Source organism: Calypte anna, chromosome 2 (assembly GCF_003957555.1).
Source record: "Calypte anna isolate BGI_N300 chromosome 2, bCalAnn1_v1.p, whole genome shotgun sequence".
NCBI classification, from domain to species: Eukaryota; Metazoa; Chordata; class Aves; order Apodiformes; family Trochilidae; genus Calypte; species Calypte anna.
This window is the reverse complement of record NC_044245.1, coordinates 35,372,062-35,390,563: the sequence shown is the minus strand read 5'-3', so window position 1 is coordinate 35,390,563 and position 18,502 is coordinate 35,372,062. Positions and strand designations below refer to the sequence as shown.

General features: G+C 42.5%; 2 protein-coding genes across 2 annotated transcripts in view; one reads left to right on the top strand and one right to left on the bottom strand.

The window, feature by feature from the left end:
• PLEKHA8 (pleckstrin homology domain containing A8) overlaps window positions 1–4,953 on the bottom strand; it is a 30,138-nt gene extending 25,185 nt beyond the window's left edge. The window contains exon 1 of the mRNA XM_030445465.1: window positions 4,762–4,953. Coding sequence (XP_030301325.1) covers window positions 4,762–4,819 — 58 coding nt within the window. The 5' untranslated portion in view covers window positions 4,820–4,953. The remainder of the gene's footprint in view (window positions 1–4,761) is intronic.
• A 600-nt stretch (window positions 4,954–5,553) lies between these two features.
• Window positions 5,554–13,907, top strand: FKBP14 (FKBP prolyl isomerase 14). The gene is made up of 4 exons (XM_008494311.2): window positions 5,554–5,829; window positions 7,659–7,810; window positions 10,463–10,590; window positions 12,295–13,907. Exons 1-4 carry the CDS (start codon window positions 5,594–5,596, stop codon window positions 12,451–12,453), a joined length of 675 nt encoding a protein of 224 aa, XP_008492533.2. The 5' UTR covers window positions 5,554–5,593; the 3' UTR covers window positions 12,454–13,907.
• Window positions 13,908–18,502: the final 4,595 nt, after the last annotated feature.

Here is an 18,502-nt window from a genome sequence, read left to right as displayed (position 1 = left end):
TTAGAACCAAATGTTTATCTAAGTGTAAAGCTTCCAATTACTTCCTTTATCTCTGGAAATAGAGGACCTTATTTCCAGAACTTGATATCAACCAGAAGTACACCTGTCTCCCACCCTAAAAAGTCAGAAAATTTAAATTAAACTCCCCCCAAGAAAGACACACTCTGAGCAGAATGATGTGCATCTGGATTCAAGCTATAAAAACTAATGCACTTTCTCATTTTCTTCAGCTCTCCCTCCAAGCTTGTCAAGGAATTTGGAATCATTAGGGACAAGAGTAATTTAAAGGTTTAGGTAAAAGATGAAATTTACTGCTTGATGCTGGCTCTTGGCACCTCAGGATAAACTGAAGAGAATTCAGAGAACAACAATAAAATGGAAGTGGATGGTTACATATAGAAAGATGAGGAGAGCTAACTATGGTACATGGTATGATGCAGCATCTGTAGTGATGGCATAAATGCGAGTGTGTCATGCCTTGAGAAAAATGAATTAGGATTAGAGTTGCTCAGAACAGCTAAGGAAGTGACTATTTAAATAGTAGCTTAGCTTTGTGAAGAAAAGCTATCAAAGTCATTTAAAGGAGCATATAGCGAATACCAGGTAAGCCAGTGGAGGCAGTCAGCATTTTCTAATTATGAAGCTGCCTTTGATCCCCAAGCCAAGAGCTGATCCATGCCATCTCTTCCAGAGTTAACAATTGTCCAGCCTGAGGCCAGTTATCCCAGGTAAAGGATGCCTATGATGAAGAGATCTGAACTGCAGTCCAGTATAAGCAAAACAAAAAAATCAGTTTGAAAGCACCAAGCACCCACACACAGCACTGAATGAAGGTATTCCCCAACTCCACGCTCTCTTTCCCTGTGGGTAAGCAATCACTAACTCATTCTATAAACCTTTACAAAGGCAGTCTCCAAAGACTAATGCAATTTCTTTTATTAATCAGAACATGTGCTTAACAAAGAGTGTGAATTGCTGCTTCAGTTCAGCCAGAGAGTCCTGTGGGAAAGCTTCCATCCAGCCAAGAGCAGCCTTTGCCTGCAGTTCACCTTCACTCTCTCCTTTCTCTACCCTACAAGCAGCACCCCCGGGTTTAAGATCATTCCTGCTACAACACTGCAGCCAAGATCCAGCTTTGCTGCTGTCAACACCAGAATGCTTTATATTCAGCTAGGGCCACAGGCAGGAGCAGCACAACAGACCATGGAGCTATAGGGAAGGCAAAGGTGATGCTTTTAATGCTACCAACTCCTTACTACAATAAGCAGTACTGAAATAAGAGTTGTTCTCCCTTTATCCATGCTAGAAGCCCATCCCTAGCCTTCACAGCCTTTACCAAACAATCCTAACTCCAGAGTGTTGGCAAAGGAAGAAAACCAGGAATTTAGAAAGATCTATTTACACACTTTGAGCATAGGCTCAGCTGAGACCGCCTTATACACTGCATGACTTAAGTAATCCAGATCTGGATTTTGAGGATTAATAATTTGAAGTTTGTAGATGCATCGTACATTTGCTCAAGTGAAAAAGTGCTCTCCCACCTTATATGTCAGAAATAATTCTGCCTGCAGAGTTCAAAGTTTCCTGCTCCTTTAAGCTTTTAATCAATTTAGCAGAGGATAAATAAGAGCTATCTCAGGACACCCCTACTGCAAACACAAGATCCCAAGTGAATTTTCATAGACTAGAGCTGTGTGCATGCGTATCTGATCTGAAGTTGGCACATTTCACTTGAACTTAAACAAAAATACCACACTGTGAAATCACCATCTGGTAGCCATTGCATTAGAGGAGAGAAAAACTCTAAAATCTCAGTCCTCTAAATTCAGAGATTTCAGAGACACCCCAGCACATAGAAACTACATGAGTGCAGGATCAACACCAGAGGAAAAACTCTATCTCCAAGCAGAAACCAAGTAACACTAATTCAATTAATCCTAATCTACATGAAGCAAACTCTTATTATAAAACAAGATAACTTGTTTGAGCAGTAAGGCAAGCTAATCTATCTTTCAGCTGTTGGCAGTTGTGCTGTCCTTTTTATTGCCCCGTTGACAGACAACCTTGTTTCTTTCCTGCTTCTGAAATGGTCTTGCTGTCAGCTCCCTGCCTAAGAGCTGGAGGGAAATTCATTGATCTAGACTTGACTTCTGATGACAGAAGATATTATAATAACAAAAATTCCCAGAACAGAATAAGTTACCAACAAACTCCCATCAGCTCCACTCCGCCAGCAAGAAGGGAAAGCAGTTCCCCTTTTCTGCAGTTTTAAGCTTGTTCTTTGGTGAATGTCTTACCTCCTCTCTGACTGGGCAAAACAAAGGTATGTTCCTGATTATGAGAAGGAAAGGGCATAAAATACCTGCTGTTTACATCAGCACTGTGTTACTAACACAAGCATACACCAGCATACAGAGATGACACATATTTTCCCTACTTCTTGCATGCATCATTTACACCAAGCAGAACCAGATTAGTTAACCCCAAGCAAAAAGGAAAGCATGTTGAGGGCAGGACACTGGCAGAAATGCTGTTCTGAATGACCTGTTGAACCTTCTTGCTTCCCTTAATCCCTGAAAGAAGGCTTTCCTGTCTCTCACTCCCCAGCTCTTCGCTACTGCTGGAATTAACACCACATTCCAGCATGATTTTTTCCCCCCAATCATTGAATAGATCTATAATTTAATTGCTTTAGGGCAGGAAGTCTTCATTTTACACCAGAAGAAAGAGCATGTAAGTATTGCTAACTTGCAGAACAGCAGATTTACTGTTCTCAAACACATGACAGGCCTTCTACAACCTAAGAAAAGGCACAGAGTGACCTTGACCACCACACTTACTAGCAGAGTCAAGTTTCAGCAGCGAAATCAGAAAGATGCTCCAATCCTCCATCACAGATTTTTTTCTCTGTAAAAAACTCATCTAGTTTTCAGATGCAGCAAATTTCGTGCACCCAAGGACGAGAGGTTCTTTTTTGCATTAACTTAGACTGAAGTTTGTAAAGGATCACCCTTCTTCATGAAGGGTCATTTGGATAAAAGTGCATATCAATGTGGCTAGCAAAATATTAGATTTTGATGGAATTGGGATATTTCTGGTTCTTAGAATCTGTCTTACCATCAAAACAGAAGACAAGTCCAGCTGATTCTCCCACAAGCACACTCAGGCACAACTGCTTCAAAATCAAATGCCAGTCAGTCATCTACACACCCACTGGTTCCCACAGACATGGGGTCCCCAGGGCACAAAAGCAAGCACAAGGGTTCTAAATACACCCCAGCATCTAAGCAATGCAAAGAAAACCACAAAAAACTTTGAATCAAAGGAACCCTAGATGTTTTTCTTATGGGGGAAAGGATTAGTAACACTGCCTGAGTCCACAGAATCAGTTTGGGCTGGAAGTGACCTCTAAAGGTCATCTAGTCCAAACCCTCTGCAGTGAGCAGGGGCATCTCGAACTAGCAACTAATTCTGCAATCCAAATGGTACAGCCAAGCATGGCTGCTCCTCCTGCCACACCATAGCTCAAAAGCATTCACAAATAATTAAAAAAAACATTTACCCATATCTATTCACTAAGATCTGGCAAATTAATTTGTCAGATCTGTCAACACCTCTCAGAACACCTACTGCCTAAAGGGGAAAAGCAGCAGCAATCTTCCAGCACACCAATAAATCCAGACTCATGCAGCCACTCTCCCCCCTCCCCCTGCCACATGAATTCATCGCTGGCTTGTGCTTCAGCTTTTTCTTTGTTCAATTTTGATTTTCTACACTTTCCCAAACAACCCGAGAGCTGCAGCTGTTCCAACCTCTCTTTAAAAAAATTCAAGCAAGACAGCAACCCTTGTATGTACTCTACTGAGCAAAACTTGCACCTGGCAATGTCAAGGCTGTCATGGTTATTTCTCTCTACCATCAAGTTTCCAAAATGTTTCAACAAACCACAGAGAGTTCTGCACTGGCCAAGACCCCATCCATGAACCCCCAATTACAAGTTGTCCCCGACCCCAAGGCATCCATTGGTGGACATGCCACAGGGACATGTGTCACACGAGACTCTCCCCACCTCCACCACCTTTCCAACCCCACCACCTTCAGCCTCAGCTGAGCAAACCCTGGGCCACACGCGGCTGCTTCCAGTCTGCTACAAAAGTCAAGCCTCCCACCACAAGAAAACACCCACAAAATTAAAATTTGTGCCTAACGCTACCAGGATAGTCCCTTCCCACCCCCTTACCCCCAACCCCCCCCACCCCCCTTCTTTTTTTTTTAATTCCTTTCTTTTTTTATTTTTTTTCACACGCATTTTCATCCAGATCCCCCAAGTGTGATTTAATGCAGGTATCTTTTCCTCCCAGGTCTGGGATTTCCCCGACTGCCCGAAGCAACTTTGGGAAAAAAAAGGAGTAAAAGTCGCACGGGGGAGTACAGAATGGGGAAGTTCACTGGCACCGTGACCTAATGCATCGAAAATAACCCCAAATCCCAACCCACAAAGCCCAGGCAAGGGAAGGAATGCCCCAGACGAGCGCTGCCACCCACGAGTGACTTAAAACATCTCCGCCAGCGCGGGATGGTGACAATCCAGCAGCGCCTCTGGAAACCCAGGGTGCACAGCGGGGTCAGGGGGCAGCGCTGATCCAGAACGGGCACATAGGGACATATACGCGTGTTTAAGTTTATATCGAAGAAGACCGAGGCACCCGTCCCGCCCAGGGAGCCGGCCCCGCACAGAGGCTGAGGTCCGGCACAACTCACCGCTCAAGTAGTTGGTCCACTTGTACAGCACCCCTTCCATGGCGGCACCCGCCCCCATGCAGTGCAGCTGCAGCCGCCCCCTCCCCTCCCGGGCGGAATCACACCGCCCACCGCCGCCGCCAGAGTCCGCCGCGCCCCGCAGCGCCGCCGGCACCCAGGGCCATAGCGGGGCACCGCCCGCCCGGCCCGGCCCGGCCCGCCCGGCCCAGCCCCCGCAGCCGAGCCTGCCCCCCGCCGCCACGCTCCTAGCGCAGGACGCGCCGCTGCCGCTCGCCCGAAGAACGGCCCCGCAGCGCCTACGGTAGCGCAGACGGTTCTCGGAATCGCGACCCACGTGACCGTGAGGAGGAAAGGAGGGGGCGAGCTCAGAGCGCCCGGAGCAGGTGGCCTTCCGCAGCCAATCGGAACGCGCCTTCCGTGACGGCACCGCCCAATCGGCGGCCGCCAGGAGCCGGCTCTGTTGTACGAGGGCGCTAACGTTCGCTTCCTGGAGCGCCGAGGCCCGCCCACTGCCGTCACTCATCTCCCCTCCCACAGCGCTCTGCTTTCGATTGGACACGCCGAGAGACGGACAGGTAGGTTGCCCAATGGACAGCTGTTTTTTCCGAGCTCGCTCTGAAGCAAGCCAATCAGAGGGCGCGGTCCCGGCCGCTGCCCCGTCGGGAGGAGGGGAAGGGCTGGCAAGGGGAAGGGCTGGCAGCTGTGCGGGCTCCTGCCACGTCTGCTGGGCGGGAGGGACGGGACGGGACGGGACGGGACGCAGGGGCTGCCCACCGGCAGCTGCTGCGGGGACCTGGTAGGGGAGTGGGTGCGGGATGGCGGCCCGGTGGCGATGAGGAGGAGGCCGCGGGGCCTGTGCTGCGGGGCGGCGATGGTGGCGGCGTTGCGGGCAGCCCTGCTGGGAGCGGCGCTGGGGTGCGCGGCCGCGGCGCTGATCCCCGCGGCTGACGTGAAGGTGGAGGTGCTGCAGAAGCCGTTCCTCTGCCACAGGAAGACGAAGTGGGGGGACATGATGCTCGTTCACTACGAGGGGTACTTGGAGAGGGATGGCTCCATGTTCCACTCCACGTAAGTAGCTCGCCCCGGGCCTTCGAGTGGGCTGAGGGGGTGAGCTTGCACAGCGGGGGGAAAAAAAAAAAGGAAAAAAAAAAAAAAAAAAAAAAAAAAAAGATCTTTCTGTATATTTTAATATCGATGATCTCATCTGGCAATGCATTCCTAAATCTGGAACCCTAGAAGTGGCCCACAGCCCTCTGCAAAACAGCGCAGTGAGGACTGTTTTGTTGGGCGCAAGTGGCTTCTCATTTCATTTTCATAGTTATCAGACCAAACCCTCAAAACTTGTGTTCAGCTGTGTGCAGGGAGGCAAAAGCAATCGAGGCATGCTCGTAGCATGTCCTAGGTTTCATTATTGCATTAAAATAGCTCAAAAAAGGCCGCACAGACTTGTCTGTGGGACCCTTTCTGCTGCTGTTTTCAGAAAATTTGGTTTGCCTTTTTACTCCGACAGTTTAATAAGCACTGACCCACAGTTCTGTTTAAGATGAACACCATCAGATAAGTTTATCTGCTTTCCATTTCGAGGCTATAAAGTAAATCTTATTTCACCTTTTTTATTTTTTGTTTAGTCTGCAGAAAGCAGAGACGTGTAGCATTCGTTTAAAGATGGGACCGTCAGGCATCCTTTTCGTTTTGGTATATCATCTCAGTGGGTTAAATAAGTATCCTGCTGTGCCCGAATTTCAGTCTGGTTTCTAAAGCAAAAGTCTAGGGGAGAACTACGCATTTATTTATTTTTTTTTTATAACTTGCATATAACCTTCCAGTAGTGGCAACACAGTAACACCTTGTCATGACTGAAGCTGCATATTCATCTGCCCCCAGCTGGACACATCAACATACCAAAGCCACTGTAATGCAAGGAGGAAGAGCCAAAAATTCGAAGTAGTCAGCTAAAGAGCCTGTGATGACTTGCTAATGTTGTCTTTCCCTTAAAACAGCAACGAAGTGTTAATACTGGGAGAGAGCAAATTGCTCCAGTATCTGTAGTCTATGTCTTAAGTCTGCTTTTGTTGAACATATTAAAAAAACAAAACAAAAGAGAAAAACCCAAACAAACTATTTTGCATGTTTATGCTCCTGCAAACGGTATAAACTAAAATCTCACTAATTTTCTCTTGTAGTTAACCTGCCTCTCTAAAAGGAGCTCTAGTGACATTCTTTAAGTTTTTGCTGCTGACTAACTTCTGTAAGTGCTCTTTTCTTGGTAAGCACCTTTCCTGCATGACTGGGAATCGGGCTTTTAAAATTCTGTGTGTGTGTCAGTAGAGGAAGGTGGTCCTGATGTAGCACCTGGTTAAACTGGAAAAGGGACTTGTCTATTTTAAACTTGAATGTTTTGCATGCTTTTTGTTTCTGTTTTTCTAGACTTATCTGTTGTGTAGTTGAGTTTTTTTCCTAATGGCGTTTTGGGAAGAGGCAGATTCTTTGAAGCATGTTGTAGGGTATATTGCAATCATGACTGAGACAGTTTTTGATTTGCAATTTACCAAAGAGTATGCATGGCCTTGATGCTAGATTTTTGAGTAGAAATGCCTTTGTGGTCTGATCAAAGTGGACACAAGTGATCAGGAAAGTGAGGGTCAGGTTCCAGGTTGCTCAGAATTGTCCTAAACACATGATGTAGATATTGGTTTATTTCTTCAGTCTTCTTAAGGAGCCTTACAGTGCAAGGCATAAGTTTTAGGGACTTTGAAGGTCTAGGTCTTTCATTTCAGAAATGTCAAAGTGCCAAATAGCAGCATGTTTGGGTTTTTTAACTAAATACTGTGAGCATCTTCCATCTGCTCCACCTGCCTTTTATGGAACTTGCTGTGTTTTATTCCATTCTTTTCCAGTCACAAGCATAACAATGGTCAACCTATGTGGTTTACACTTGGCATAAGGGAAGCTATCAAAGGCTGGGACAAAGGTTTGAAGGACATGTGTGTGGGAGAGAAGCGGAAGCTAACTATTCCACCAGCCCTTGCTTATGGAAAAGAAGGGAAAGGTAAAACACCTGAAGTCCTTCCCTTACTTTAATTATTTTTATTCTGTTTATTTTGCTGTCCTTGGTCTCAGAGGTCAGCAAGCTTTCAAGATTTCCAGGCTGATCCGATTAAATATGAAAAGTCAATGGTGTCAGTTTTCTCTTTCTCTCAAATTTGTCTTCTGCAGAAATATGTGGTGAATCCAGGAAAAAATAGGAATTGATGGTAGCTGTTGTGCTGTATGCTCTGAGTGTCTTTTCAGTTCACAACACTGCTCTGCCTTTTTATTTTTTTAATTTATTTCTTTTTTATTTATTTTTACAGTCAAGTTGGAAGTGGTTGCTTAGGTAACATTGGCTTTTTGGCTGTTGCATCCGTGTTTGTGGTAATACTTCATGAATGTGCATGTGCGAGCCTTCTTGTTTGCAGGGCTCTTCTAGAGGTCAAAGAAACTCCCTGTACTGCTGCCCCAAGCAGTTATGAGCTGCTACATACCGTGAAACTCACTGTTTATTTCTCCATATAGGGGCACTTAATTCTTTCCCTCTTTTGGCTGTTTTCAGTTTGGGTGGTGGTTCTGTTATCCAAAGGAAGATGTGCAGGGATGCAGCTAATTATGCTGACATCGACAAAAAAATATATTGGATGATGTACAGAGAGATAAAAGCATTGTTTGTACTGTTTCCCCAACCTTTCTAATACTGGTGGTTTTTGAGTGTTTTCCTTTCAAACATTTTAAAAAATCCTATTTTAATGGAAGGGCCAGATCTTTAACTTGCAGTTAAATAACTGACAGTTTGAAAGATATAAGAAGGTTACTCTTTCTGCTTTATGGAGTTCTAGTTAACTTTTTTGAGCAATTATTAGAATATTTATTCATGACAACAGTCACCACTAATTAGCTCATTCAGGGTTTCAAAGCAGAATGGCTGAATGTCTTTGAACACCTACTGCTTCCTGCTGCTGCCTTCTCCCATTAATCTGAGGCTGTTTGAGGGATGAGGAGTGTCTTCCTGTCTGTATCTTCTGGCAAGTAGGACTGATCGTGGGCTAAGTAGTAATCCATACCTTTCCTTTTGGAAAGTATCCTTTTAAAACATCTTTTAGTTGAAGCCTTGGTTTGGCATTCAAGAGACAGTATTAGAAGTAACTGTGTTTCTAGTAAAGAGCAGGAAACTTGCGTTGCTCAGTCAATTGCATGCAGGGGCAGCTGTAAATTTTTTCCACAGAAAGGTATTAAATGCTGCAATGCTCACATAATCATAAGATGCCTAATTTCTCTGATTAATATGTAAAACAGTACGGTTTTTCTTCAGAGACTTGCAAGCCTCACTTTTGTGTTAAGTGCAACATTAAATAAGTAAACACTGTTAGTTGCTGTAAGAAATTAGATGCTTTAGGAAAACTTTGAAGTATTCGAACACAATTATGTTTCTGTTTCCAAATGATGCCCTTGAAGACAGAATTACTCCATCTTCTTCATGCTTTCCTTTGAATCTGCATAACTTTATTAGCCTCCCACCTCATGCCTTGCCTGCTGTCTGACTTGAATGATGAGTCAGATGCCTTTTTCTGTAACACTCAGAAAAATTATGTGTGTTCCAAACTCTAAGTAGGCCGCTGAGCCCCCCTGTATTTCCAGAATTTTCTGCACATTTATTCATCCCAGAAATCTCCAAGCCCGTTTTGTTACTTCAGCTCAGGGTGTACTGAACACCATACGCTTCAAAAGAGTAGGTATGTATTAGTTTTTCCCTATCTTCTTAAGGCACAGGATTATAATTTTGGGGTGCTGCCATTCAATATCAAAACATGTGTGTTTCTGATCAACCTTTTTGTATTTAAGGAGCAAAGCGGTGTGCTAAAATGTCTTTGCCAGTAGCTTTAGCCACCAGCATGAAGACAGTTCACACTATTGTAAAAGCCAGTGCCTGATATACTGAAATTGTGGCAGGAGGGGAAGGGCACCCTGGGGGATGGAGGTGGTCTGTGGCACTATTAGGAAATCACCAGTTTAATTACCTGCATCAAAAATGGAGTTATGGCAATATGTCTTTTGTGCAGGTTTATATATTTTGTTTCTGCTTTCTGTGTTAGGAAATAGCTCGGTGCTTTATGTGGCAACCCAGAGGTGGCCACAGATTGGATGCTGACATCACTGCTGGCCTTATGTCTTTTTTCTGGAAGTGACAGAATAAATAGCAGGTACAAGTTGTCATTTGCCAGTGGAGAGGAATTTAGAGAAGGTCAGAGTTCAGGAAAACTGAACTCAAACTGCTTGCCACCCTGTAGGTTGATCTTGGCTTGTAGTGGCCACCTGTCTGGCTGTACAGTCTTCCTCGCTGAGTTTTCCACTTTATCTGTCTCTGGTCAGGAAAAAAGAATTCAGCAAAGTTGTCTCTAACCCTGTGATGAGGATTGCTGGATCTGAGCTTACATCCCATACATACCCATACTAGCCTCTAACAAAACTAGCTTGGTGTAAAGTTGAATATGTGCTGTAAAGCTGCTGAGGGTCCAGGCTACACTCTGAAATAGTTACACTTATTACTGTCACACATACTTACCTTTGTTAGCTCAAAATGAAAATAGAATTACCAGATTGCTCTGATGCATGTGGCTTGAATACGTGTTTGTTTTTAACTTTTCTCCATGTTTACCATTTTGTGCAGGAAAAATTCCACCTGAGAGCACGCTGATTTTCAACATTGATCTTCTAGAAATTAGGAATGGACCAAGGTCTCATGAGTCATTCCAGGAGATGGATCTTAATGATGACTGGAAACTGTCCAAGCAAGAGGTGAGTGGGCTGCCTTCCCCATGAGCAAATCTAACAGGATGAAAGAGTGGAAAGCTTAACTGGATCCTGTTAGGGGAAGTATCTAAAGACAAGTTAGAATTTAGCAACTACTGCAGGCAGGATAGACACTATTGAAGAGTGCTTGAGGCAATTACTGGGTCATGCATAGTAGAAGTAACTAGGACTAATGGGTTGTTTGTATAACCACTGAACTGTTACCATTCACAATGAGTGTAAGACACCCAAAAAGTTATTGCTGGCCAGGTGGTCAGGGAAGGATGAGTCTATGTTCTTCCCTGGAGATGACTTTCGATGTTGTTGCCTTCCCATTCTCTGCTTTTTTTGTTTATGGAGTTTTATGCCTGTGTTGGTGGTGTTCTTGCTGAATGTTCTTGTACTACCATTTGTGGCTCAACAATTAAGCTCCTGTCTGTGCTTTGCCCTTCTTGCATGGCCTCAGCTCACATACTTTATTACATCCTAACAATAGATGATTTTCAGTAAGACTGAGCCAAGGAAGCACATCTGTGATGCACCACACTGAGCCTTGGATCACAGCAGAACCGCTGGATCAGGGGTTTAAAAGTGGACCTGATAAGCTGCAACATAGGCATGTGACCAGTGTATGCCCTGCATTTATGAGAGACTTGGGTAAAGTAAAATATTCTGGAAATAAAACCAGAGTGGGGCCTTTTGGAGTTAGTCACTGATTTACTAATCAATTGGAGTTAGAAATTCTTCTGCTGTAGGGCAGTCTTGTTTCATAGCATTCACTGTCTGAAGGACATGTAGTCAGCATTATTCTTCTGTTTGCATCTTATTTTCAGTCTTTTCCTTGTCTGATGTGCAAAAATCATCTGTAAGTTAAGATAAATCACTGTGGGGCTGATACAGTTTGCTAGAACAAAAAGACTTAATCTTTTGTATTGACAGTGCCAATGTGGCCAGTGTCTGTTTATAAGAAATGTAAGCAGTGACCCTAAGAAATACCAGAATGTGAAGTAAATAAAACAGAGCTGAAATGGTACCCACGTATCTATGTGTTAGCAGTCCACTCCTGAAGTTCTTGTTATGGAAGTGGTGTCTCTTGAACAGTTGGGTTTGTTGGTATTGATATACTTGTAGAAGGCTCTGCAATTTAGAACACTTGGCATCTCAGTAGTTAAACCCTAAACTCCGTAAAAATAATCTAGTGTTGCTCAAAACATTAGTAACTAACTTACTGTAAAGAACTGTTCCAATAGCATGTGTAAAAGCTACCTTGGCTCTGTATCCTTCAAGATTTTGAGAGAAATAAATCTTTATTAATGTAGTTCCCATTAGAGCAGCAAAAACCAAGATTGTGGGCAGATTTCTTTATATATTTGGCACAGCTCTTTACATCTACTGGTTTGTTAAATTACTAGACTGTGAAAAGCTGCTTATGGCTCTGAGCATTTGGTAACTAGTAACTTCTGCCTAGCTATTTATACTTTACTATGTAGATATTACATGACAGGTTTACCTTGCTCCTTTTTCAGTCAGATTCCATAAAGTTATGGGAACGGGGCTGCAGAATTTTTCAGACAAGCAATATTCTGGCAGTGGCATAGGAAGGGAGGTATCTGTTATATAATGCTACTGTCCTGAACATAGTGTCCCTCGCTACAGTAATCAATTCTTTCTTAAGCCTGAGACCATTAACTCTCACCTTTTGTCTCATAGGTAAAAATATACTTGAAGAAAGAATTTGAAAAGCATGGGGCAGTGGTAAATGACACCCAGCATGATGCTTTGGTTGAAGACATCTTTGATAAAGAAGATGAAGACAGTGATGGTTTTATATCTGCGAGGGAATTCACATACAAGCATGACGAGCTGTAGAAAAGGGTGGCATAATCTTTTTGACACAAAGGGCAGTGACTTAGACTGTCTGGCTCTCGTGTCTTCTTAATTTTCTGTCTTGGGGTTGACAGCTGCTATTGGCTAAGAACCATTCTTTTGTATAAAAGAGAACTTTTCCATATGTGCAAATGTTTTAAGCTATTTTAAAGTATGAAAATGTACCTTCTTTTATGCAGCAAAGACTTGCACATCAGTGTTTTTTGAATTTTGTATTAACTTATTTTTGAGACGTGAAAAAAACTTTCCAGTTATCAAACACTGTGAAAATCAAAATCCTGTTCAGTGCCTCTCTGTGATTTGTTTGTGTGTTAAGGTCACTTTCAGTGACTCCTTTGTGTTTAACTCCCAGTCTCTGGCTTAATTACTTGACCTTCCTTTTTGTGTGTCACTGCTCTAAAAGCAGTGTGCTGACCTTGCTTTTTTCCTGCATATTTTTAAAAGATGTGCTAGAAGGCATCAGCATCTCTCTGTACAGCTAAGAAACTGATACAAAGCTGAATGAGAAGAATGACTATTCTGTGCTGGTTTTGCTCTTCTGAAGGGAGAGTGTTACTAACGATGCTAGTAATTGTCTGCATTTTTCTTTAAATTATGTGAACAAAGGAGGAACTAGATGCCAGACCTTCACTTTTAATGGCAACAGCATTCTGAGAAATGTCTGTACTTTGGAAAAGAGCAAATTATGGTTCAGTGCAGAGGTGGTGTACTTTACACAGATTATTGTTTCGAAACTCAAGAGCTTGCATTTGTGCAGAAATAGAAAGAAACCTTTCTCCTCTCCATTTTTGAGGGAGATCTTAAGCAAAATGTTACAAGTCTGAATGAAGCTTTTCCCATTTGCAGAAGGGGAAGAGCAGACTGACAGGAGGCTCAGTATGGCCTGAAGATGAGTTTGCATTGGCCTACCCATGTTGTTACTGCCCAAGTTGCAGAATTTCTTTCATCATTGTCCTTTTGTGATATTTTCATAAGTAGCACACAAGTGATATGAATTTTAAATAATAAAGAGACTTTGCTTAGAAAAAACAGAGGCATGAGGTAAATGTTACAGTGCTGTGTCTTTACAGAGGTGGATTTGAGCTCTGCTTTGTGTCTGTTTGAACTGTTCTGGAAAGAAACATAAAAAACACCCACGACCTCTTAAATTAGAGGGCAAGTTATCAGGGGAGGAATTAGCCTGCATTCATCACCATAACATGAGTCTCCAGATACAGTATTTTACTTGAAAAATGTTTCTCAAGGCTATCTAGGAGCACAAAGCCAATCCAGTTTTATGAACCAGGATTGCTGAGTTGTACTAATCCTTTGCTGTTGCCAAGGGAGACTCTGCATTCAAGGTTCACAATGATGTGGGTGAACTGTATGTTTTCCCTGCCACCTAGTGTTGCTAGTAAGCATTAGAAGACTACTTTATTAAACAGAGTTCAGCTGCATATGGACATTTCAGATTACTGTCAATAGCAACTGTTGTTTTGTTTCCTTTTTTTGTTCCAGCACATATTTCATTTTGTAGCCACATATTTTGTTTTCAGTGAAATTTAGGTCTTTTTCCTCTGGATGCCATCTAGTTTTCTTGAAATCATTTTATACTTTTGCTTCCATAATGTTCTATGGCAACGAGTTTCATAGCAGTGTAGGAAAATATTTCACTTTGTTTTTAAGCTTGTTGCCTGTCGTGACTCTTATATTGCAAGGAAATAATGAATAACCTTAACCTATTTAGCTCTTCTTGTTGGTCATGATTTTGCATGCTGATTTTTTTTTTTTCCTTCTCATTGCTTATGAAAATTAAGCTTGCCTGACTTCTGGACCTGAGCTGCTTGCATGTTATGTGCTGGATGTCTTGATTACCCCTACAGCCATCAGAACACTAGACAGCTGGGGGCAAGTCATCACATATCATTCATATTGTATTGGGTGTCAAGGTTAAATGCTGGGCTGGCAATTAAATTAGTGACAGGTGCCCTCTTTTAACCCCTTTCCATTCCTAGAAAGGGAAAGGAGAGAGAATCAGAGACTTGTGATTTGGAAACTACACAGCTTTAAAGAAATAATAATGATGAAAAAGAAAGTAATGAAATATGTACAGCCCCCCCCAAAAAAACCCCAAACACTTGGGTTAGGGCAGTCCTGGGAAAGTCCTGAACTGGACTCCTTGACTCAACAGCAGATGGGATTCAGGAACACAGATCCAGTAACACATGAATCAAGATCAAAGGCATAAGAATGGAGGGAGTCCTCCCAGCATGCCTGTCATGAAGAAAGAAACCTTGACCCTCATGATCCCTCAACTTTATTCTGAGTATGGGATGGAATATTTAGTTTGGTCAATTCTGGGTCATCTGCTCACTTCACTCCTCCCTGCAGAGGGACCACAGCTGTGACCCCTATTCCTCCCTTTTGTTTCCAGCACATAAGAAGTTTAACAGAACCAAGCAGTGACCTTGGTTTCTATAGGAATAAGTATAAGCCAGAGCCTTTTTGCATACCATTCTGCAGCAATAACTGCAAGCATTGAGTGTTAGGATATCTAGAAGCAAGCACTGACTGGAAAGCATGGTGTTAATTTCAGAAACTGCAGTTACTGAGAAGAGAATTAACAGAAATCAAAATTACTAAAAAGAAAATAGGATTCTGTCCTGGCTTCAACCAGGACATTAGGATAGATGCCTTATCAAGTACTTCCCTGTCTTTCTCCCTTGACTGGATGGGGTTCCTATGCAATTAGCATAGCCTAGGCTGAGGAGGCCTGATAGGATATGAAGGATATTCCTAGGATGTTGGAACTGGCAGGTACCAGCCAGCCAAAGGGGAAATTCTGTGCATGTGTGCTGATAGGAAAAGCAGAACAGAGTTTTGCATTGGATCTGTCAGGACTTTAGATGATAGCAGTGTTTACCATGTTCTCTGTGGAATGAAAGCGTGGAATACAACTTGGCCCACATTATTGGTCACCTACATAAAAAGCTAAGAGTCAACTGTTGTTTCCTTGGTATTGAATAGGAGCCACTGAATGCTGTGAAATGTACATATGCATTATCTTCTACATGGATTTTTGCAGTATATCATAAAAAACAATTTTCAGTGACCACATACAGTAGATAATTTGTAAATGCTAGTATAGATTTAAAGCTGCAGCACCATAATGCTTTATTTGGTGTAGTGTGTAGGTTTATGCCAGGTGAGTGGATGGGTTTTGTTCTTAATGCTTTTCTTGATAAAAGTGTTGAATTTCTGAAATTCATCTTAAAAATTTTTTTTCAAAAGTGCAGAATCGGCAGCAGATTTGAGAATCCACTTCAGTTTTATTCCCATTTGCTATCATTAAAGTCCTCCTGTGAAAATGAAGGGATTTCCTAGGTAGAAATAGCACTGTTTAACTGCAATTGCATCTGCTGGTTAATCCCCAGGACCTGCTGCTGCAGTGCCAGCAGGAGCCAGCTCGCTACCTGCAGGAGGGCAGATGCAGGCAGCTGCCTGTCCTCTGAAGGCAGAAGCAATAGTGGAACTTCAGTGGCACTCAGCAACATTTCATCTGCCTTACGTAGGAAGTGTAAGGTGTATTTGCCTCTGAAGAAACCCTTGCTGCTCGTCTATAAAATACAGTGCTTGAAAAATTGGAGAGGGCTGAAAACAGTGTTGTGAGCATGTGGAGAGCATGAGTGAGCAGATTGTTCCTTCTGCAGCTAATAGTCACATTTCTTGTTTTGTGGTTATATAGGAAAGTATGTACTGATGGTTGTTAGAATGGCAGCCTATTATTCAGATCCACTACCCAGCAATTACAGTGGGAGCTGTTGCCTTTGGTAGGTACAGAAGCAGCCTTCAGAGCTCATTTTATTTGAAAATTCTTCATATGTAATGCAGTGACACAAGAAAGCTTTTGGCAAAGCTTCAGGAATGATGCTTAGAGCCTGAATTTTTTTTTTAAAGCTTTCTCCTTTGAGATCAACTGGCAAGGCAAACAGTGTAGAAAATGAAGGAATCACTTTATTTGGTCTTATATCTTTGCTTTTCAGTATCTTATGTTCTTATGCTGCCAGCTACATACCCCATATAGAGGCGTTGTGGTGAGGAGCATACGTGGCAGAGTCATAAAATTGCAGTGTGAAGTTCAGTACTGAACACACTGCTACCCTAGTTTCTCCTTCATGACATTAAGCATTAAAATGATCCATGGCATGTTTCCCGAGTGCTTCAGTGCAAAAATAGGTGGTACAGGTCAGCCTATAAATTACAATTGTCTTTGCCATATGTGCTCCGCACACCCCATCATTTCAGCTGTTAGACATGAAGTGCTCTGCTCTTGACCCAGAAATCCCAGCTTCAGATGGCAGGGGAATATCAGGAGGATGAGGAGAGCTCACTGCTTTGGGACATTCCAGGAAAAGAAGAGAGCAAAGCAAGGGGAAAAGTGGTGAGAGAGAGCAGAAGTACACAGATGTGAGAAATGGAAAAGATTTTGTTTCAAAATCTTTGGCATTTGCTTACTTGGCAGAAAGAACACTGGCAGCCACTGATGTAGGCACTGCAAATGATAAGGCTGGTTCCCGATCTGACTTTGACTGGAAATCACTGCTTCAGCCAGTCTCTCTATGGAATTTTACAACACAGTTGAAATTCACACTTCCAAAGAACCATTAACAAATATTCAGCATAGGTATGTTGAATTTGGCTGCTTCTTAAAATACATCAGCCTCATTATAGAGCTTTTGGAAAAAAAACCAACAAAACCACAAAAAAACCTCACAAAAAAACCCCCACAAAACCAAACCCAAAACCAACAACAAAAAAAACAACCACCCAAATAAACAAAAAACAAAGAGAAAATAACAACAAGCACAAAAAAACCCAAACCCCACCACCCCAAAACCTCTTTATACATCTTTAACAATGAATTGGTTTTAGTACCAGGAAATAAACAAAACCTGCTTATATTTGTATAATCCTGGATAATTTTAGCCTCTCTTGAAAGTTAATCATAATGCTTACATTCTGTGCCCTAGTTTTCTCCTGGTACATAGGAAAAACAACTCTGACAAAATAAGGATCTTTCTTTAGCTATCCTGCTTCTGGTTTCATGCTTTTGCTTGATTATGTTAACTATTTAAGGCAAGAACTGTCATTGAAAAGCTCAGGAGGAAGCTGTATAACTGTTACAGGGACAAGGATCTTCATTATCAGCTCTCCCAGCCTGGAGGGGATTCAGATGGAGCCTGCATCACGTTTCTTCCTTCTAGGAGGTTCTGTTCCAAAAGCAGGCGAATTTAGCGAGGGCTTGCACCTAGTTAGGAGCTGTGCGGTATTTCTGTTCTCTTGAATGATTTAAGAAAAGATGGAGCTTGGGTTAGCTGAAAAACTTGCCATCCACATCAAAGAGTTTGAATCACATCAGGTAAGTAATTCTGTGCAAGGCCATGTTCCTGATGAAGGACTGGAGGTTGTCCAGAGAGATAGGTTTGGGGTTTTTTTCCTTTTTTAATTTTTTTCCCCCTTTGAATTGTGCTACATCTCTATTAGGTAATAAAGAACAAAGGCACTTTCAAAATATTAAAATCTGACTGTCGAAATCTAGTGGAGCCAACTCTTTTAAGCTCCCCCAATTCCCAGTTCTGTTTTCCTCTAAAAAATCTGAGGCTGATGCTACCATTAAGAACTGCTCTTCGTATTAGATACAATGTTTCCAATTTCTAGTTTGTTTCATGACCTGCTTGAGGAGATTAAATGGTGCAGGATAATTGATTCCTCAGCTGGGATTCAGACTGAAGGCATTAAATCAATCCTGTCCTCTTACACTTTATTGCTATTGAAATTTATTTAAAGCAGCAGATGTTTTATGCCCCTTTCTTTGAATAATGAACTAGGTAACACCTACTTCTTTTGCATGCTTGGCGTGCTTTTCCCTTGGGAGTAAACAGCACAGCTTAGCTCTGGTCGCTAATCCGCTGAGATATGTCTTTAGAGCAGTTTTTCATTCCATAAATAAAAAGCAAAACGTTCTTAGTCACCCTGTGTCTATCTGTGGGTA